The 22,768-nt window shown below is 38.0% G+C and overlaps 2 protein-coding genes across 3 annotated transcripts; both read right to left on the reverse strand.

Moving 5' to 3' along the window:
• Positions 1-313: 313 nt before the first annotated feature.
• Positions 314-3,949, reverse strand: cnpy2 (canopy FGF signaling regulator 2). 2 transcript variants are annotated; one of them, XM_080026820.1, is made up of 6 exons: positions 3,859-3,949; positions 3,567-3,673; positions 3,357-3,472; positions 2,387-2,584; positions 2,074-2,170; positions 314-1,959 (listed from the first exon to the last, which is right to left on the reverse strand). In XM_080026820.1, the coding sequence occupies exons 2-6, from the start codon at positions 3,664-3,666 to the stop codon at positions 1,916-1,918; spliced, it is 555 nt and encodes a 184-aa protein (XP_079882946.1). In that variant the 5' UTR covers positions 3,667-3,673; positions 3,859-3,949; the 3' UTR covers positions 314-1,915. The 2 variants fall into 2 exon arrangements, with proteins under 2 accessions (XP_079882946.1, XP_079882947.1); XM_080026821.1 differs by having other exon boundaries at positions 3,567-3,694; positions 3,859-3,910.
• A 2,519-nt stretch (positions 3,950-6,468) lies between these two features.
• On the reverse strand, positions 6,469-22,683 carry LOC307248941 (natural resistance-associated macrophage protein 2-like). Its single transcript, XM_080025504.1, has 17 exons — positions 22,543-22,683; positions 18,497-18,581; positions 17,267-17,403; positions 16,443-16,562; positions 15,927-16,046; positions 15,632-15,738; positions 15,438-15,508; positions 15,288-15,355; positions 15,029-15,184; positions 14,447-14,605; positions 14,253-14,339; positions 13,030-13,149; positions 12,776-12,925; positions 12,608-12,681; positions 11,130-11,283; positions 10,561-10,614; positions 6,469-7,791 (listed from the first exon to the last, which is right to left on the reverse strand). Exons 2-17 carry the CDS (start codon positions 18,528-18,530, stop codon positions 7,714-7,716), a joined length of 1,689 nt encoding a protein of 562 aa, XP_079881630.1. The 5' UTR covers positions 18,531-18,581; positions 22,543-22,683; the 3' UTR covers positions 6,469-7,713.
• Between the last annotated feature and the right edge of the window lie 85 nt (positions 22,684-22,768).

The raw sequence follows: 22,768 nt of genomic DNA on the forward strand, positions 1-22,768 counted from the left end.
AAAACAATGGACTGCATTAAAAAAATGCTTTCCAAATGTCATATTGTGTCCTTCAAGGACATCTGGTCTAGTGGTAAGAGTGTTGTTTTTGGTATGCCAACATGGACAATAAAATCCCTAAAATGCCCAGAAAAATTGATCTTAGAATTAGAAATCAAAAATTCTGAATTTCATGACAACTGGTCAAAGTCCATCTGAGGAAGATTGTTTGATATAATCAAAGCCATTTAAACCAATCAAAATGTGTAAGATCATTGCCAGAAATGACAAGAGGTCAACTTGGTATGGGTCATGCAAGCAAACATCCAAATAATCTGGAATGAAATATTTTAATGACACAAATTCATGATCAAATTATGATTGAGGCTCAATGACAAACAATTCAAGAATTTGGAGGTAAACTTGTCTCAATCTTGTACAAATATATATCTATTGATTAAAGACAAAACCGATGCAGGAAACGTACAAAATGTATATAACTGTAAAAAGGAAAAATCTGAAAAATGTCCACACGATGACAGCAAAGGTCATTTTCCACACATTGAAAATAAATGATACCAAAAATACTTCCTGACCCTTCTACTTCCGACAGTACAACATGAGGGCTTTCTAAGCATGAGTGTTTCATTTTGTGGACTACAGCACACTCTGGTGGGATAACAATAGAGTTCAGTTTTACTAGACTGAAGGAAATTATCCTCTGCTCTTGATCAAAACTCTTAAAAATATCATATTTCATCAGAATTACAGCTATGTGTGTGAACTTTGCCTGGTCCTGAAGTTACAAATGACCAAATTATTTAATGCTTTTTTTTAGTTTGATAATTGTTTAGAATGGCAGTAGGTTTGAATTTGCAATCATACACTTCTTGTTTTTCAGATCTCAGCTTTTTTCTCTTTTGCTATAACTTTGAACAAATCTTAAGTTGACAATTTCTAAATAGGAACATTTTTGATCGAGTCATTCAACCTTGCCACCTATGCACTATGCAGTAACATTACATTTTTTTGGACTGGTTTTCTGCATTGTAATATATTTCACATCAACAGTAACAATACAGAGACTGGTGTTATAAAAGGCATCAATCTTTCAAAAGTTTAACATTACAAGGGACATTTTTTCTAAGCACATTTTGTCTTTTGTGAAACTAACTCCACTTAAATCATCTTCATTTCTCATCTTACATGATTCACCTTTAACATTGTGGCCAATTCAATTTTGTTCTGAAATTCAAACAAAGAAGAACAGAACTGACTGATAAGTATTTCCTGTGATCCGTGAGAGTTCAATAAATATTAATGATCATTAAAAACTCTTTACTGAAGCTAGAACTGAGAATGTAGATGGCATCAAATGACCATGCAGTCCTGGTGTCTATTCACTGTGAATAAAGACTAATAGCATTGATCACGTCTATGTAGCTTTAGGAGAGATATTTTCAATGTGCATGAAAAAGGACCAGTTAGCCAAATTTCAACCTGACCTGTGAACTTGTCTTTAATTGAAATGGTTACTAAATATTCACAACCAATCCTGTAACTACTGGAAAGCCTGACTTCAGTTTGCAGTTTCACAGCTTAAGTTGTATCTGGTCAAAAGCATTTGAAGGCAACATGAGCACCTTTATGAAACACTGAATATTGAAATGTATAATAACTTATATATATAACAGTGTATAAACAAGTGACAGGACAGTCCAAAGTGATATGGCTAAACAATGGCAAACTGGTCCTCAAATGCTAAAAGATCACACATGTATTTTCAACTGGAATTTCTAATTTCTGACATAATTTTTGTATACATCCTGCACCACTGCCATAGTGTAAACCGGCGATAAGTCACAACTGAAGATATTTACAGCACCAAATCTTTCCGTTTCAGCTGAGGAGAGGTGGCAGCGATGGAGAGGTGATATCAAAGTTCGTCATGGTGCATTTTGAGAGCGTGGTCGCACAGGTCTGCAAATCACATGGGACAGGAATGCAAAGGACTCAAATACAGTTACGGGAGTTGAATAATAGCAAAAAGATGTGTTACGTTAAATTATGCGTTAAAAGAAAAAGCGGGCACACCTGTCCTCTTGCTGCAGAGTTTGTCTTTGACGTTATCCGTCTCGTGGGCGAAAAATTCAATTATTTCATCTTCATTCTGCTCAACAATTGTTTCACACTGGAGAAATAAGTAAAAAAAGAAATGTTACGATTTGCAGTAGGAATCACAAGATATGAGGATTGGTGTTGCATAAAATTATTACAATTCAGAAACTATCATTAACAGTATAACCATGGCAATGCAAGGCTGTTAAAACATATGATGATGATGCATTTAATAGTTGATGGAATTTCTTGGATTGTGCCAAAGGTCTGCAGAGAAAGCTGTACTCACTGCAAATTTTAAACTTGCTGTGACTCTTGAATCCAACGTGGCCTCCGAGAGGTCCATGGCCTCACCGTTTCGAGATGTTGTCCTTATGTAGGACTTTCTGTTTGTGGTGGAATCGGTGCGCTCGCCGTAGTCTGTCATCCTCTCACACACATTCTCCATCAGCTCCAGGAGGTTTCCCTCTGAGCGAGCCAGAGGAACCTGCAGAGGTCATGAAAAACTCTGCATTAAAGAGGATTTGAGCTTTTTCTTCATGACAGTGAGTCAATTGTAGAGCTGATTATTTTTCAGTGCCAGGTACTGATAGACACATTTCTCTCTTGTAGTGTAAACTAGCATAAACTACTTTTCATCAAAACATTTTTAAATTAGGCCAAAGTCCTGAAATGCACAATTTTAAAGTTGTGTAAACAGCACAACAACTTTGCCCAAATGAAGAAATACATAACAAACAAAAAAAATCATTCAATATCTGAACAAAGAATGCTAAAACTTTTTTTTTCTTCATTTTACCAGATTTGATTCATACCTGAACACAATAGCTCAACTCAATATCCGTTCCTGATCTTTAACACTTGGTAGTTAAATTATTAGAAACAGGGCTGCTACTAGAGATCATTTCAACTATCAATACATGTGCATGATAGTTTCTCAATGAATCAATAAATTGGTTGCTCAATAAGACCTCTGAGGTCTATATTTTTATTTTTAATCCCTATATTTGAGAAACTGGAACTACAGAATGTTTGACTTTTTTTTCAATAAAATTATTAATCTCACACCAAATAGGCTAGTTAAGATGTCGTTGCAGTTCTAACTTGTTATTAGGTAGGTTAGTAGCAGCATCTCATCCCATAGAGAAACCCATAAATTGATAAGCCAAAAAATACCTAGGCAACAACACTTCTTGTGTACACTGGCAGTGTGCCCCCTGGGCAGAGATTTCTACGTGGCTGTGCTGCTGCAGTCTCACCTCTCGGATTGACTGGCTGCCGTCCGGGTTGATCCTGAAGGATCCCGTCTGAATCATCTTCTTTGGATCAACTTGGGAGATGGCCCACTCCATCTCATCTACCAAACCCCTGCATGCTACGGGGAGCATGGAGGGACACACACATTAGGACTTGTCAGTGTTATTTGTTGGCTGAACAGTGCTAAGGTGCAATGCAAAAACATAGGCTACCTCCACATCTAATGTCCTGTCCTTGTCTGGCTGCCTGGCTGAAGCTCAGGAGGAGACACAGAAGCACTAACGGCGTGAGCAAGAGAGCCGCTTCCCTCATCTTGTATCTAAAAAACACAGGTGAGACCCTTAGACCAAAAAAAACACAGGCTGACACATCAACCGGCAAGACAAACATTCAAGGGACTCGGTAAAACATTAGCTTGTTAAAGCTTCACTGTCATACTAGCACGAGGCAGGGCAACACTGAAACTCAAAACAAATATTTGAACCAACTTTTCATTCAACTTACTCAAGTATGTGGCAGTGTTTTCCGGAGAGCACCTTATGCTTTTACACGCTGTTACATCGCATTCGGCGGAATGTGGTGACGTAGCAACGAAGCTTCTCGACTTTAGGGAGTCGCACTCGAGACAGCGCCCTCGCGTGACCAGGAAGAGGCCGCAATGATGAATGATGTTCCCAAGACAAACGCTCTCAGCACAGTCCTAGGTAATTTTGTTGTTTAGAATGTAGCATTATCAAAGTCAGAAATCCAAATTGGAGATTGAAATTAACTGCAGAAGGGAAGGAGAGGCTCAGGTAAAATGTTAGCCTTTTACTTCACTTGTAGGCCTACCTTAGAAAAAAGCAGCCTCAATAATACAACAAACTAGAAACAATAAAACATACTTTGTGTAGAAACTATGTAACAAAATATAATAACTATTCACTTACAAAAACAACGATTGAAGGGAGTGAAAGAAAATGTTAAAGTCATGGTCACCATTCACAAACATATTAGCTGGTAGCCCTATCACACCTGTGCAAAGGCCTATATGCTATCTCACTCATATGTATTGCATTGAAACTATCAAATGAGAGAGAACTTCCAGCAGGCATAGGAGGAAAATCACAAGTGTTGCTAATACAATGGGTCCTATCTATTAAAGTGTCCCAGAAAGTCATGATGGTGAGCCAGCATGCAACAATATTAGGACCCTGAAACTGAAGACACTAAATGGATATTTAGCCATCATTAATGTTTAGTTACACCAGTACTTCAACCACTAACATGTAACAATTTAAAATGTCTCTCCTTATAATTACCAGACAAAAATAACTGACAAAAAATTGATTGCCTACTTAGGAAACATTTAATTAGACCTAGAGTTCGAATCCCTCAGTGACAGTTTACTACAAGTGTGGGAAGACATATCAAAAGATAAAAAAGGTGATACAGTTTTTACATTTGTTGCTGGTATAACATAATAACATAGTGTTGGATCTTGAGAACTTTCTTTTTAACATTCAATAGTCGCTAATAACACCCTTTACATCTACTCTCAAACATTTCACTAATTAGCATCATTTTCGTGGGAAATGAAAAGCAACAGAAGGATAAGGTGATGAGGGATGCAGAGTAAGGAGCAGCAGAGTAGGAATGTTTCACCAAGAGAAGAAAGACTTAGAAACAATAATGCATTTTAATGCACTGTTTTCAACTGCATTTTCACTTTTTTATTCAACAAGAATAAAACATTATTCAAAAATATAATCATGTTAACAAAAATGTGGTGGCAAAAAAAAACTTTTCAAAAAACACCCTTTTAGAAGGGTCTCGTTTCTGTATAATACTGTACAATTTCTTGGAATCTGGGAAAATACAAAAGTTAGTTACACTAACTTGAAATACAATACAATACCAATTTCCTGTCTGGCCAAAATCACAACAGATATACCCAAATTGAGAATCATCAATTAATTGAGGTCATTAGTTTGATTTTCACAAGTAGCAAGTTTATAACGCAACCCGCAGATCATAAGTAGACTAACATTTTTTTACTAAATTGTTTTGTCCTGCATTCAAATATGTTCAACAAATGTAGATTTACTAATTGCTAAGCAATCTCTTTCTGCTGCGATCCCATCAATCCTCCAACTTGTTAAGAAATATTATATCATACTGGGTTAGCTTATATGCTTTGAATGTCCATAGAATTTAATTAGAAATCCAGTGCTGTTTAATTTTAATTTTAATGAAATAAAAAGTGTTCCTAAAAAGGTCTTTTGGACAAAAGATTTGGTTTTAACTTGGCTGGCACAAGCTGGACTTCGCAGGATGTTATTGATTGTATGATCCTCCTTGTCCTAGCAGAATAGAATATATAAGTTTCCTAACAAAAAAATATTAGTATTCCATAAAGTATGAAGGCAAATTCAGAACACGATGGTTAAAAATAAAGCACTTTTTGAAGATATAGCCCCTATACCTCATCCCTATGACACACATCCTTACAATGATTCTACTCAATGAACTAGAGTTGATTTGTTCTAATAACAACTTTGTGAGTCGCTTGCACTAGCTCGGGTGTTCACTCACAGGGCACAGTGGTGAACTCAGGAGGCACTGTGGTTGTCTGCTCAGTAATTATAAACATATAAGTGCAGCAGTTCAATGTTTGGTCAAGAAATAGGTTTGGTTTATTTATTAGCTCAAACCAGAAGTGCAATGTGTTTTTTAAAGATGGATTCATATTCTTGTTTGGTTTAATTTGTTGTCACATTTACCATTGACCAACTCATCTGTCTGCCCCACAGTACCAACTACAATGTTTTTCCTCCATATAAATCTCAGAAATAAAGTTGAATTTTTTATAGCCCTTTTGCACACATCACACTTTTGCGCAACTTTGGCCATTAACAAATACAATAAAAAAAAAAAAAATGCAGAAGTTGAACAAAATAAAAATATTTTAAATCAAACTAAACACTAAAGCTACATACAGGCCAAATAAGCATTTATTATCAAAACTACACATAAATAAAAAAGAACAGACCTACGCTCAACTGAGAAAGATATTTTGGAAACAAAATGTAAATAAAAATAATAGAAGATACCAAACAATTTTAATGTGAGAACTGATTCATACCATGTGTGACAGCTTCCAACAGGCTGAGAAACACTGAGGTGAAGTCAGCTGTGATTGCTACACTATATCTCTCCAGCAAATGTTTGACCTGAAGTTCATACATGACTTAAATGGGAATGCAAATGTGCAAAAAAAAATATGCACATGTATTATGATGCAGCATAAAGCTTGTACCTGCAGTAACAGTAACTTTTTTTTATCCCACCATAGAGGACCACTGGAATAGGGATTTTTTTTCAATCCTACACATGCTGCCTTTATATTAATATTTTACAATTAGCTGAAACCTTTTCGACCAGTCTTCAAAAGACTTGGAAATAGTTAAAGATGTACAGACCTAAGGGCCGAGAACAGAAATTCCCAGAATCTTAAACAGATGGCGTAACTGTATATAAAATGACATAAAACTGCCATTCTCATGTAGGTATATTATATAAAAACAAGAAAAAGTGTGACTAATCACAAATAAATACCTTGTATATTTTTCAAAGGTTACATTCATATGTAATATATTAATTAGAAAATCCACTTGTCCAATATTAACATCTATGAATGTTTTAATCACTTGATCTTCAACATAGAATAGAAGAAATGCAACTTTTCACTGTTTTGACCCCACTAAACACATTTGTTGTTAAAATCATGCAGGAGCTTTTATGACCTTTTGTGAGTAAATTCACATCGGACTTGGGTTGGGATGTGTAACAATTTATTTTTTATGTCCTGTCAGCTAAACCATAGTTCAATTTAAGGTGAATAAACTAAATGAAACCTGTCTAATTGGCAGCCATATTGGATGTCTACTACACTGGGACTGGGCTAAAAAACAACCAACTGTGTCTCTGAACTCATGATTTGGATCACAATGGTCCCAATAATGTGGAATTGTGAGTTTATTGTTGTGTGATTTCTGAATGGGGCGATTGTCTGTAATTAATGTTTATTCACTGTGCACGGTCACATGAGCCTAAACTTTTCAGACTTGTCCCAGACAGCCATTATTTGCATAAACATAATTTAACTGAGACATCAGTGATGGAAGAAATCCATCACTGTTTCAAACAGGAAGAGACGTGTGGCGTACTACACTATGTACTGTAAGGACACTTTGTAAATGTGTAAGGCACAGAGAGGTGAATACGAAGATGTATACTGGTCAAACTTCAGCAGTCCCACTCTTCAGGCAGATCATTACTGACAAACTTTCACGTCCACTCACAATGTGTGTCCTCGTCCTATCTCTCGACTAAAGTATCGGTGTCCATGTCGCTCAGTAGGTAAATGTCTGTGTGCCGTGACAGGCCCATTGGCATCTGAAAGAGAGAGAAGACATGGAGGCTTTATCATTGAGGGTTTATGTACGGACACATACATTAGCTTAGCATTATTTTATAATTCACGAGGACAGCCGTCATATAATTATTAAAATATTCTGACCCTACTCTACAGATACACACACAACCATTTATTCGATACACACATTTTACTTCTCATGACCTGTTGCTCATTTTATGCTATTCTTCATATAACTCTCTTTTGTTCAGGGAATAGAAACCTAAAGAGTGTTAGGTGTTAGCATGTTACAGTATTGTAAGTTAAAGGACAATATGTTTAAAAAAAAATAATTTAATAATTAAAGGAAAACATCACAATCAATGCTGAGTTTTGATCAGAGGTAGGGTCCAGTCAGCCCCAAATTTTATTTTGATTGTTTTATAATTACAGATTGATTCAGGTCAGGGGCTCACCTCGGGTCAAAGTGATACTTTCCAAACTCAACTTTCCCCATTTAATCCTGGAGAATCCTGCACAAGCGCATTTCCATTGAAAGATGTCCTATAAACCCATATCCTTTAAAAAAGGTGAACAAATTTAATTTAGCCCTTTAATCTGGGAAAGAGAAATGTGTAGTGTTATATTTAACATTGTGTTGGAAACCCCTTAAAGTCCAACACATCTTGGTACATAGTAAGTGAAAATCTAAGTTATTTGTGGTTTAAGAGTTGTTGTAAAGCATGTCATAAAACTGCCACCAAACAGGAATAACTCCAGTTTTTCATAGTTCTGTAGTATTTTATTCTCCAAATATGGGGTTTGATTAACTCCTAATGAATATTCGGGCAATGTTTTTATTATGTATTCAACTAAATACACATAATTCATAAATCCTTATTGAGACATTCCGACAGAAGACGCCAACAAATGCCCATACATCCATTATTTACCATTTATTTCAAACACATTGTTGTGATTTATCCAGTAGCAATGACATACACTTATTCAGTCAATCCCAAAGAGAATAAATGGTTGACAACTTAACTTCAGTGTACGCAATACTTCAGTGTACACATGACTTCATTACAGTTTCCTCTGTATCAGTACAAATATGCATTTGCAATGTTTTTGTTTTTGCCAAAAAGTTGTTAATCTGACATTAGTAGCCTGAAAAATGTCAATTTAAACCTTGAGGAACTTTATGAAAGCATTCGAGAACTATGAACCTGTAAACAGTACCTGATCCACCACATCAACGTGAACATTTCATCATTTATTGGATATTGCAACAATAGGTGCACTTCTTCTTTACGGATATTTTTTATTTAAAAACTGGATTTGTAATTTATGATGTGAGCTTAATTACCACCAGCCTCCCTTTATTCAGGGTTTGGGCACATTCTGTTTGCATTCATTTATTAAATAAGATTGTTGTGTTAGTAAAACAGGCTTTGTAGTAATCAACATTTTGAGGTCTGTAACCTCATGTTAAAACTCTACATAAATATTAAAACTAGTTTTGTACAAAATAAAATTAAAAATACATTTAAAAACAAACTAACAATGTTGAGAAGGTTGAATAGACGAACAAATGTTTCCTTCCTATTAGGAGACGGTCTTAAATGTGAAAGCGCAGAGCGCAGGACACATCAGACTCTGCATGAACATTATCGAGTGAATCTGAATCATTTTATTCTTGAGCTGTGTGGGTTTAGGGAATTTAATTACTGCTTTCGGCTTTTAAGAAAGATTGCAGATTGTAAAGCCCTCTGAGACAAACTAGTAATTTGTGGCTTTAAAAATAAACTTGACCTTCCCTGTACTTTTTTTTTTTTTTCTCAACAAAAAAAAAGCAAAACACAGCTTTGTCATGACAATTGTAATGACATTATTTTTAAGCCACCACATAAGCAGGTCTTTTCCTTTTTAGGAATGATAGGCACTAAAGGAGGATCTGAGGATGAGACTGCGGTCAAGTAAAGCTTCACTTGTATCAGGCTGCACACACATTAATGCGTACCTGGATGATTACTGAAAGACTAACAAGGTGCAGTGAAGTACAAGTGTCAGCTAATATTTTCCAAGTTTAAAGTGCACTCTAGAAATAATTTCACAAACCAGTTGGGTCTTGATCACATTAAAACAGCAGTTGTCTTCAGGCAGCCTAACACCAGTTTGGTACATGACCAAGGAACCCCTAACAGTCCTCCATTCTTGCAAGATTTCAACCAAATCTGATTTTACAATACATGGATTCATATGTTAACAAACAAAAAAAAATCATCCCTTATTCACAGACTTGGTTGTGTTTACCAGATGTCCATTCTAGACACACCTGGACTCCACATAAAGAGAAGTGACAAATTAAGTAGATGCATAATTCATGCATGATACTTAAACTTGCCAACATAAATGTGTTAATACTTTGTATGAACCACTTGTGTCAGAGTATGTGTCACTTTACATACAAGGGTACGTACATATATATATATATATTTCCTTAGAAGTCTTCTCAAGTGTCAAAATACTGGCTGGTTGTGTTGTGCTGGTGGATTATTAGTTTGGATCCTTGGGACCGAAAAATACACCAACTTCTAAAGACCCAGCCCTTTACAAAATAAACACGTGACGAGCAAGGAAAAAGATGCTCTCATCAGATCCTAACATGATCTAGAAAAAGGTTCCTGGTTGTGTTATGGCTCAGAGTCTCCGAGATGAAAGAGGAATGCTGGTGGAAACTGTCCTGTTCAGCTCTAGGAGTCGTACTCAGACTGCTCCTCTATCAACACAGCAGGCGGATTGCTTACCCTGCTGCCAAAGTCCAGACAGGTAACCCCCAAGGCAACCAAACAGTGCCATCCCTGTAGACAACAACAAGGGGGGAAGAGAGAAAGAGAGAGAGTTCAGGACAAGATTGGGTTTGTGCATTTTTTTCTTTATACCTGTAATCGTTCTGTAACTGTATTCATTCTTCAGGTTACGTAGAGGTCCTGTAAAATCAAAGTAACTGTGCCTGTGACTTTTCATCACTGGATTCTTAATTAACGAATTTATAACGTTAAAAAATTAGCAGAGTTTTAAAACCAGTTAATTAATGACAAAATGATTTTTGTTTGTGCTCATATCTGCACCTTGCTTTGAGTGTGTGTGTGTTCCCACAATTAGAAGTTTAGAAGTGTGAAGATTTGACATTTATTTATTGAAAAACACTCCTCCAAGTTAGTTTGAAAACTCTTAGTTATTCTCAACCTTAGGATCAATTTCACATGTTGTCAAAGAATCAGTGTCTGCATAAAAAAAATCACTTAAGCTGAAATGTTTGTAATGGTAATGGTGCAGTGATGTGTGAATGCAACGCTGCAGATATCCAACTCACCAGGTAGCATATGAAGCACAGGTAGGCTACGGAGAGCAACGCAGCGATAACGTATAGCAGCACGCTGTTCAGCGCAGTTACGTAAACCACCACAAAGTAACTGTTGATCGCACAAACCAGCAGTATGAGGACGCCTCCGGAAATCTTCCAAGCTCTAGGGAAACAATTGAATAGGACCGTTGAGAAACAATAATTCAAAGTATCATGAAAATACTTTATAGCAGGGGTGCCAAACATACGGCCCGCGGGCCGGAGATGATTTGATCAGGCCACGGCCTGTAGAGCATATATTTCTGAGTATGTCAAAAAAAAGTAAGTCTCTAGCCCATTCCTGTGAGGAGTTATGAAATTTTAAAGAAATAACCAAAATGCTCACTCCAGCCGCAAGGGGGCAGCCAAAATAAAAAAAAAGCACATTTTAGCAACGTGGGAAATGGTAGATTGCAATCTTGCTTCACCGCTATTAATGTTTCCTCCAGTGCTGTATGGCAAAGTAAAAAAATAAAAATAATAAATAAAACTTTTTATTTTTAGTGCAGAACAATTAATGTACTAGCAAGCGCGGTGTGTCTGCGGCTCTGTGCGCGCAAAACGAACAGGAGCATGCTAGTGTAGGCCTACAAGATTTATTTCCTAATTTTCCGTGCTGCTCTATTTTTATGTTTTAAATTGGGAAAAACGAATTCCAAAACAACCAATAACCTCTGTATTTAAAAATAAATCAAAACAGTAGAAGTTGCACTTTTATTTAATTGTATTTTGTACTGTCCGCATGTTTGCACAAAATGTGTCCCTGTACATATAGTAAACAAAATTGGACAACTGTAAGGTCAGTGCCTGTTGTATTTGTGTATTCAAATAAACAGTTGTTTATTTCATTAGTGCGTATTGGCATCTTTGAGCAAAATACCCCCAAAATGTTTGCTGCGGCGCTGCGCGCTGCTCCTCCTATTCCCATGGCCAGCAGCAACCTTTACTAAGACATTTCCTGGGGGGTACAGAGATCCCTTGTGATCCGTGATAATGTAGGTTACAAATGTAGGCTGAGTGTTAAAGCATATTACTGAAAAACAAAGTTAGGGATTTGGAGTTATTTTGCCAATATTGTACTGGTCCGGCCCACTTGAGATCAGAGAGGCTGTATGTGGCCCTCGAACCAAAATGAGTTTGACACCCCTGCTTTATAGTCTGCTACTGCGGTAAGTCATAGTTTGCGTAACTGAATCTTAGTCTGTCTAAAAACAATGTGACTGCCTTTGATTCTTTTTTCATAAACAACATCTAACTATACTTATTGGCCTAAATGTAAGAAAAAGGTGTCCCTAAGACGATCTTGAGCAAACAACATGCACTTGATTTGTGAATGAATAACGAAACACATAACTACACCGAATATATAGTAAATATATAATATAGTAAAAAGACTACATAGAGAAGAAAGTCATAATAAAAAAAATTAGAGAAAAAATTGAACTCACAGTCCGTTTGCAAAGTCGTTCATTATAGATGTCAGACTGGTGAAGGTCAGAATTGGGATCAACGCAAATGGAAGCTGTGGAACGGAAAGAAAGGTCAATTTAACAAGGATTGTAAACAGTGAAAAAAATTAAAACACAGAAGAGCAGATTGTGAAAGAGAGTCCTGACCTGCATGCTTTGAAGCACGTTCAGGAAGTCGTTCATCCCCGTCAGATGCTGCACATCCTGGAAAATGGCTACCAGCAGTGTAGGCGTGATGGCTATGGAGCGCGTCAGCAGCACCCGCGCAAAACGGGACCAGCGCAGGTTCAGGAAACCCTTAAGTAAATATGGAAGTAAAAAAAAGTGAGCTAACAACGTTCCATTTATTAAATCCCCCCCTCCCCCCTCCATTTTAAGGTGCATGGCCAAGACACTCTTACCTCCATAACAAACTGCCCAGAGTAAGTGCCTGTCATAGTGGAACTCTGTCCAGCTGCCAGGATCCCGATTGCCCAGATGTAGAGGGCTGCAGGGCCAAAGAAACAGCCCAGGACCACTCCCTGTACAAACAGACACACAGAGGGAGAAATAAATCATCTATCATCTATCCAACCCCTTGACAAAGACAGAGAGAGATGATTATTGAATCATGTAGTGCTGGTGAAAATTCTTTATTGACAAAAGTTTTGTTCATCCATATTTTGAGGCAATGAGTTCTTTAACCCATTGATGACTATGGCAATCTAGGATGCATGTCCTTAATGCCTGAGGGTTTTCTGAAAAAATAGTAGGAATTGTCAAGTCTACCAAAACCTTAATATCTAAGCCTGTGTAGCACATAGAAACATGAAATAAAATACATTTAAAAGTTAAGGTTCACAGGTTTTATCTAAACATGCTCCCTTAGCGCTTACAAACCAACAAATATTTCTAAAAATCGTCAAAATTAGATGAATTAGAAAATTATTAAATATTGTTAATAAATAGATGCAATGTGTTGTGTGATTTTCGTCAGTAGTCTATAGTAGACCTTGATTCTGCGCACCAAACGCCACTAACTGTTCTGTCGCCGACATAGCTGGCGTATTTTTATTATTATTTTGTTTTATTTTTATTTTATTTATTTTTTTGATTGACATGATTTTCGGCAAACCCCACAACTTTTGGGTGGTCACGTGGTCTTAAAAAAATCAACAAAACCCACCTCATGTGTATTTGAACCAATGACAGTGCATTCTATGCTGGGAATGCCATGAAAATTAGATAAAGTAATAATGCTGCGCGACGCAGCATCAGGCAGGAGAGCCAATGTGGCATCGCGCAGCAGCCGTCATCAATGGGTTAAAGCCCTTAAACTATTCAACAAAATACTAAAATAAGTGTGTAGAATCAAAATTGGACATAGCTTATAAGTGTTATTATGTGGACTAAGCCAGAAAAAAAGGCAAACAAAAATAAAAGACCTGTCGGGAGCACAGACTCTTATAATTAAACCTTTGTGTGTGTGGTATTTGGCCTAGCAACATGTAAAAAAAAAGCAGTGGTGCTTCTTTGGGTGCAGTTATCGTTATTAAAGAATAATACAAACCAAACAAAAGTGTGTTTTCTCCCTGACCACTATGTAAGCATCTCAAATGTCTTAGTGAGTGATGACCAACCATACCCCTTTGTAGATGTCCACCTCCAGGGTGGCGTTGTTGAGAGGGAAGAGATCTGTGTGCGGGCTGCCAGTCTCATTACACATTGCATTCTACAACCAGGGACACAGACGTATGATGAGCCACAACTTAATGCTCTGTGTGTGTGTTACTATAACTGTACTTTGAATAACACAGAGCCTTGAGGCTGTGTACCTACCACATCCATGTTGGTTTTTCCATAGAAGGCCTGAGCAAAGACCGCTACGACAAAGACGTTGATGAGGAAGGAGACGAAGAGAGCGATAGTTGACTCGATGAAGTAGTACTTGTTGGCTTCCTTAACTTCACTCTTATTTTTACGATCGATATCCCGAGACTGGTGATATAGAAATAGAAATATGACTTAGGCAAATTGTCAATTTATCAAAAATGATAAGAGTAAATTAAACAAATATTTTTTTTTCAAAGTGAGAATGATGATACATTTTTGATTTTGGTTCTCTGTCACACCTATCTTGTCCTCTGGTCCAAATCAGTTGGTGAATTGAACCAAAATGCAGCAGCATTAGCCAAGTGAGAACTACAGCAAGTTGCTATACGGTACTATGAATTCTAACTATGACGTTCCACAATGTCAATACAAAACCTTCACTAACCTGCATGATTCAAGTTGTCATATTACGAAAAAAATTATTTAAATCAAGAAAATCTTTTGTATTCCAATCTGTTATTACAACATTCTGTTGGGCTTTACATTAAGTCTTGCTCATGTACATGTTACAACAGATGTGTGTCTAACCTTGACCAGCGCTGAGTGCAAGTAGATGTTGTGAGGCATAATAACAGCGCCAACGATTCCCACAGCCTGCTCCAGCTGCACAGGCCCACAGCCCGAACAGTAAGGTAAGAACATCCCCTTCAACAGCTCCCCTTGGTCTGGCTTTACCAGCACATACTACAGAAGGGCAACACACAGTCACACATGTCATAGCTATGACAAAACATTTGTGTAAACATAATATTCATGAATTACTTTGGAAGTTGAAGGGGACTTTTACCTCGTAACCAAAGCTAATGGCCATTATGGTGATGAGGACACCAAAGAAGGCTTCAAGTTTCCTCAGGCCTACAAGGAGATACAAACTGTATCAACACTGGGAAAGCTTTTTTTTTAGCGAATGATTGATAAAAGGTTATTGTATTTTTACCATATTTGTCCAGAAAGAGGAACACAAATGTGTCTGTGATAGTGATTAGGACTCCTGCCCACAGTGGAATCCTGGATGAGAAAAGAGAAGAAAATGTATTGATTCATTTTGGTCAATAATACAGCATGTTCACTTATATAAAGTTGTTAAAATATTTGAAGTCACTTTTCATGGACAAACAGTAAAGACTGCACCTGCCCACGGAGAGAAGGTTGAGAGCTATGGCACAGCCAATGACCTCCTGCATGTCTGAGCCGATAATTGCCAGTTCCACCATGAACCAAAGGAGGATCCGAGGGACCTGCAGAAGAGAAACATTACATATAATCAGAGAATAGCAGAATATATCATTGAGTAGAGGTTAACCATCCTTTTAGTTTAGACAATGAAACATCACTGAAGATTTTCTAAAATACATTGTGCATACAAAGTTCATTTAAACCAATAAAAGGGAAGTTGATGAGTGTAATAAGAGCAGCGAATGCTCACTGTGGGATATTGGCGGTTGCAGACTTCAGCCAGGTGCATCCCAGTGACGACTCCGAGGCGTGCAGCTAACCTCTGCAACAGAAGCCCAATGATGGTGGAAACAAGGAGCACCCATAGGAGCTGAGGAGGAAAGACAAAATCAGGGATTTTTACCGGGGGAAACAAATAGTAGCTGCCTGAGTAACTTTTGCTTGTGCTGATGCACCAAAGCTAAAATTCAAAACTGGTATTTCCTTTTATGTGAGCAATACACACATAAAACATGTGCAGAATTGAGGTAATTTTGCATTCAAAATAAAATAATGACACTTTTAGGAAAAATGGGAGACGATATGTATCTGGGTGATCAAAAACAAAGCATCAGGAATGGCCTCTAATATGGCGTGACAGCTAAGATACATAACCATCTAGATGATAGTGTTTTATGGTTCACGTTTTGGAAAGTAAACTGCCAGGAAATTGAACAACAGACATGTTTTACAAAGTTGTCTGGATCAGCATGTTTCTATGTATCACCTTGAAGCCGGCTTTAGCTCCAGACTGAAGGTCGGACTCGATGTTCCCTGGGTCCAAGTAAGCAATGCTCATCAAAAACCCTGGTCCAGTGAAGGCCCACAGTTTACGGAAACTAAATACCTGAAAAGAACAAAAGCAGAATTTCTTTGTTACTAACCAAAGTTTCAATTTAGAGGTTTGTGCGACCCCGCTACTTGTGCGTCCGCAACCCCGCCCGCTCCCACAAAGTTCTGTCCCAAAACCCGCCCGCTGCTGAAGGCTACTGTACTGACGCAAATCACACAATTCAGGTCGCTTTGCCAGAGACTCAGCTGAGGCGTGAGCCCCGGACGGTTGCAGTGATTCAAATTAAAACGTTACTGTGCGAGACGCGTGGGTAACAACACATCTGAGAGGCTGAGATGGTCAGGCGTATAAAGTCAGTGAGGATATCTCTATGTAAACAAGCATAACTGTAAAACTAAAGAGCGCTCTCTCTGCCTGTCTGTCAGTGTATGTGTGTGTGTGTGTGAGAGAGAGAGAGACACACACAGAGACACAGAGAAGTAGGCAGTATCAGTCACTCCACTTGCCGATCACCCCTTAAATCACCGATAGACGTTTTGATTGGCAATTGGCACAACCATAATACCCGCAGTATGTTAACCTGCAGACCTCTATTTCAATTCCAATAAAAAAAATATATCTTTTTAGAAAATCGAACAAATTATAATCGACTGTTTGACAGGGTAAAGTTTTATATCTGAAAATAATAATTACAATAGAAGCCAGAACATTCAGTACATGATTCAATCTGAGCCAAACTTTCAACGGTGAGCCAGTACCTGGTTGACATTGTCAGGAATGGCCACCTTGTCTTCAAAGTATGTGGAGAAAGGTTCCTCCTCTGCCACCGGTGAGGAGGGAGGAGAGATGGAGCTGTACTGGTTTGTCTGGACTCCATTCTCCTGAGGTGAATCCTCTAGCAAAAACCAAAGAGAAGAACAAAACACAGGGGACTCTAGTTAGTAATGAAATACACATAGGAGGGACTTATCCATTGCTGTGAGTCTGTGACACTACGACGTCTTGCCATCGGCTGTCTGCATGATTTCTACCAACATAACCTACAATATCTCAGGTGTGTGGCGTTATCGCTTCAAAACTGTACGATCAGCCATGCAAAGCTCTATTATTGTATCACTGTAACTACAATGTATTGACAGCTCAATGAGATAGAGCAGAATGTAAAAACTGACAGGGCCATGTTCAAACCTCACCAAAGTGATTCCGTAAAAAATCCTTTCACTGTAACTTTTAAAGATTTTACAGACAAGGTGAATGTGGAATCTGGCTGAGCTAAAATACACATACAAATAAACTGAAATCTTATCCCAAAACTGTTCACAATAGCTATTTATTATTAAACCTTTCTGACAAATTATACCAGTAAAAGCTGTGTACTACTCACTAAGTTTGGACTTCTCAGTCTTTTCTCCCTGCATCTCCAACTCACTGCTTGTCCTAAAGTCCACTGTTCCCTCACAGTGATTCTGCTTTTATATGACTGGGCCTTTATCAGCACATTTTTTTTCTCTATGTCACAACAACGTTCTGACATCATGTCTCTAAAAAAAATGACTTGCGAAGAGAGAGAAGTTAAAAGAAAGCATTACTCAGCACATACTTGGGCCAGTGAAACACACAACCCTGAGACAAACACAATGCATAGTGCCCTTTACCCTTCAATGAATCACACAGCTTTACTCCAGCAGTAATAAAGTTCACCTAAAGAAGCGGTGAGCATTGAGAGGCAACTAAATGATTAAACCACACAAATTTCAGGATCAGATGTAGAGAAAGAATGTCTTCCTTTTTAGCGTGGTGTCAGAAATATGAGTTGTTAAAATGATGGACCATTCTGCCGTGGGTATGTGCATGCAAGACAAATTGAACTAAAGTTATACACACTGTCTCTCGGCTTGCTCTCTGTCGAATGCTTGAAGGCCTTTACCATAAGAGAACATGGTGTGTGTCATGTGACGTTCATGTGTTATGTTATCTTAAGAGCTTACCTTCGAGGAGGTCTCCGTCTTGCTCTGCTTTCATCAGGCCAAGCTGAGGGATCCCTGGGAACTGGAGGGATGAATATCAGCCTCCCTGGAATAAGACAACAAAGAGTTACATCATTTGCAGGAGCGCGGAAGACATGACTGTTGAAGGGAAAACAGTAGGTGTTTAGCTAAGGATTGAGCTATATAACCACTGGTTTTTGTGTTCCTGTGTTGGGTTGAGGAAGAAGCTTAGGGGTACTAAGCAACTTTGACATAAAACATGACTGTGCAACATTTTGTTCTCTTCCTCCTTGTTAATGAAATTAAAAAAACATTAGAATCCATGAGTCATATTAATGACTTAGCCACATTAACAGCGGGGGAAAGGTCACTATGTGAATTTTATATATTTTTTTAAAATGGAAAACCTTGAGCCAATCACTGGCGCTGTAGTTTCACTTCCACTGCATGCATCCTTCCTTTAAAACTCAGCGTCACACATATACTATATATAACTCACCACCCAAAAGTTCAACAAAAAAGAACAAAGAAAAACATCAGTGCTGCTGAATAAACCTTGTCCAAACAGCAGAGAGCTTGGCTCCTCTGAAAGCACATGACTATGGGATCATATGAGGCAGCAGACAGAGCCAGCAGATTTTCCAACACTAGTCAAGGTTTCCATCAGAGTGCCACTTCCTCCTGCTGAGCATATGCTCGGGGTAATTAGTGTTATCAAAGGCAGCGATAAGGCCCGTGGTCATTCACTTAGTGGCAGCAAAGACATTCATTTGACAACATTTGAGTTTAAGTAATAATATTAATTATCAGCTAAATGGGAGTTGTTTATTGTATTACAACCACAAGTAATAAAAGGCATCTCTAGAAAGAAACATACTGGTTTCAGGTACGTTTTTTATTTTATTTTATCAGGATTAAAAAGCTTACTTTACAGTAACAATGCATGTTGTGCAGTTACAGGCAACTTGCTCACAATTCAATCTTAAACGTACACAAAGCAGATCAAACTGAGGTTGCAAATCATTTCTGCATTCACCTAATGCTGTATTGTGTACACTTATAGTAGCTCATACAGCTATGATCCGACAGTGCACAATAGTGCATATTATCCTACAGGTTTTGTACAATTGACACTTTTGAAGACACACCAAACAACTTAATATCCAGACCACCATGTGCCTTCACACACTACCGGGAACTGATCCATCTTAAACATACCCTTCTACTAATAACAGTTTATCCAGTCAACCTATATAACCTTTTTGAAGGGTTCAACATCAAGAAGTATTTTATCTTTCCAAATGATTCCAGTGGAACACACAAGTCTGTTTCACTTCCTCCAAAGCCTCACTAAAAGAACAAGACATCCTTAAGGAGGAGCGGAAGAAGAAGTGATCTTTCTTTGAGGTTGCTCTCTCTTACATTTCTCATAGTTTCTCAAGGTATTTTTGCCTGAAAGCAGTGTTGTTGATAAAGGGGGTGGGGGTTATTTGTAATCTGTTATTTTGTTGACTGGGATTTTCCTAGCACCTGGTCAAAATTGTAGACGTGCATTTTATATCTTTTATTTTTTCACACAGAAAGAAACAGAGCAGTCTTCAAAGTTTCTCCTGTTCTGCTTCTGATAAACATACAGTAGCTTTACTGTGTAGGTCTAAACAATCTTACTGCACCAACAGACCCATGTCACTGTGTTTTGAACTACAGAGTCTCAAGGCCTTTCAAGTTGAGTACACTGTGCTTAAGTGTGACACAGAAGGGACGAGTAAACCTCCCCACATTCACTACCAGTATTAACACAAATATAAATGAATCAAAAGAGGAACCATAGCGTTCATTGATGTTTGGTCTACTATCATTGCTTTCTCTGCTACATCTGACACACTGGTTTGTTTTGTTCCTTAAATCTGACCTGGATTCTAGTCCTTGATTCCAGTGTAGCTCTTTTAATCTGTCAGCATCCATCTTGTCAAATTCCAAAGAAAACCCACATGTAACGTGCTGTGTAAACATCCCCAGTAGCTAAGAATTTGGTCAGGTTGAATACAATATTCTAAAAAAAACATTATTCAATCCCAGTACCAGCAGTTGATTTATTTCATTAGCGACATGATTCATTTGGACTTTACCAAATGTTGTAATGTTGGATTGGCCAAGCTTGCACATGATCCAAGTCAAAAAGTGGCAAAAGTAGATAGTGACCACATCACTTAGTTCATCTCATCCATCCATTTAACTTCTCCAAAAGCCTCGACCTCAACCAACACTGCAGAGGCCTTATCCTCACAAGACAGCTTTTATAATCACTAAATCTATGACTACTCCCAAACTGAAAACTGATCTCTAATGTTACAACCCCCGCCCACACACACACACACACACACACACACACACACACACACACACACACACACACACACACACACACACACACACACACACACACACACACACACACACACACACACACACACACACACACACACACACACACACACACACACACACACACACACACACACACACACACACACACACACACACACACACACACACACACACACACACACACACACACACACACACACACACACACACACACACACACACACACACACACACACACACACAACACACAACACAGTAATGTGATGCCAAAGTAAACATTGAATCTAAATGTTAAGCAGGAATCCCACATGACAATCTAAAATGTCTTCAAAAATATATTGAAATATTGAAGCATTAAGCAGATGATTGTTGTCGGTGACAATTTCTTACGACAACAAATCTGAAACTAAATCTATAAAAAAGTGTAAGACATTCCTGCTCTGGTAACCCAACACACTTTCAGCTGCTATGAATGATAATAGAAGAGATATCTCTGGTTATGTTTAATCAGGAAATCAAATAGTCAAGAACTTGATTCCTTCAAAAACTGGTCTATCAGGAACCATGCAGAAACTTCACGCACACATTCTCAAAAATTAAACCCTTAACCAGACTTTAAGTTCTGTCAAACTCAAATCCAATATGTATTTCAGATTAGAATATATAAAAGAAAAAAGAAAAATAATACAATAAGTTATGTCACATTTTGCAACAGAGGTCATAGTGAAAACTGATCATTGTTTTCCCTTCCATCACATTTAATGCATTCATTACTTCCCATTGGTGGTAAATGAACTCCAGCTGCAATCTTAATGGGTCAAAACTCCAGCATCACTTAGTAGTAGTAGTATTAATGAATGGTTGCTACAAGCTTGTTGCTGTCAGAGCTTTGCTGAACACTTTGCATTAAGTGACATCGTGTCAAATAATAAGAAACACTCACTCTGCTCTTCTCCACAATGTTGAAAGGCTCTCACCATGGAAAAACATTAAACACAACAACTGGTCCGACAAACTTTGCCTCCTCTACTAGCTGCTATGTTGATGTCCCGATGAGGAGTTGTGACAACTGGCTGCTAAACTGTTAATTGAACCTAAAACTGATTTAACATGTCTTTGTAATAGCATTGCACAGCTCAGTGAATTTGAATAACTGCAATGATGACGATGATGATACAACCATCACTACTAATGGGTCTAATCCATGAAGTGTCACCTGATGATTTATTCAACTCCAGATAGAGATATAGAATGAAAAACTGACCGGTGTACAGTTTGACTGCGATGGCGTATTGCATTGGAACATGTCACTCTTGTAATGCTGAAATGAGTGTCGATGGATTTTAGCAAGACCAGTAGGAAGTAGTAAGGAGCATAACCTCGCACACCGATGACTTAGCTACAAGGTGAAGTGGCTGCAGACGAACCGATATCTGCCCTAGTGAACTACATACCTTTGTGAACCAGAGCAGTAAAACCTCAGTCAAAACACATAGCCTACAACAACCCCGATCAAATAAACAGCGGCGCGCAAAGGCAAACAAACACCGACACTGCCGATATGATGTTTCCATGAGAGACCAAGCTAACAAGTTTCCATGACATTTAGCGGTCTGGCTGGATACACTCACATTGACAAAGTATGAATAGGCCCTTACCTGGGTTTGCTTTGTGGGCGGTTAAAATGACTGACAGTGTTTATTAAATGATTAAAGCTGTGTTTAAACTGACACCATGTGTGTAAATTTAAATGTAGCTAAGTAGCACGTTATCAGGCAAAATTCCGGCAAAGTCGTGTCTTTTCCATGTCAACTGTTAGTTCAAGACTCAGTGCGCATGTGCACTGATAATTCACTGCTCTGATTGGTCATTGGGTGAACTGTG

The sequence above is a fragment of the Ammodytes marinus genome (genome assembly GCF_949987685.1).
Source record: "Ammodytes marinus genome assembly, chromosome: 4".
Lineage (NCBI taxonomy): Eukaryota > Metazoa > Chordata > Actinopteri > Uranoscopiformes > Ammodytidae > Ammodytes > Ammodytes marinus.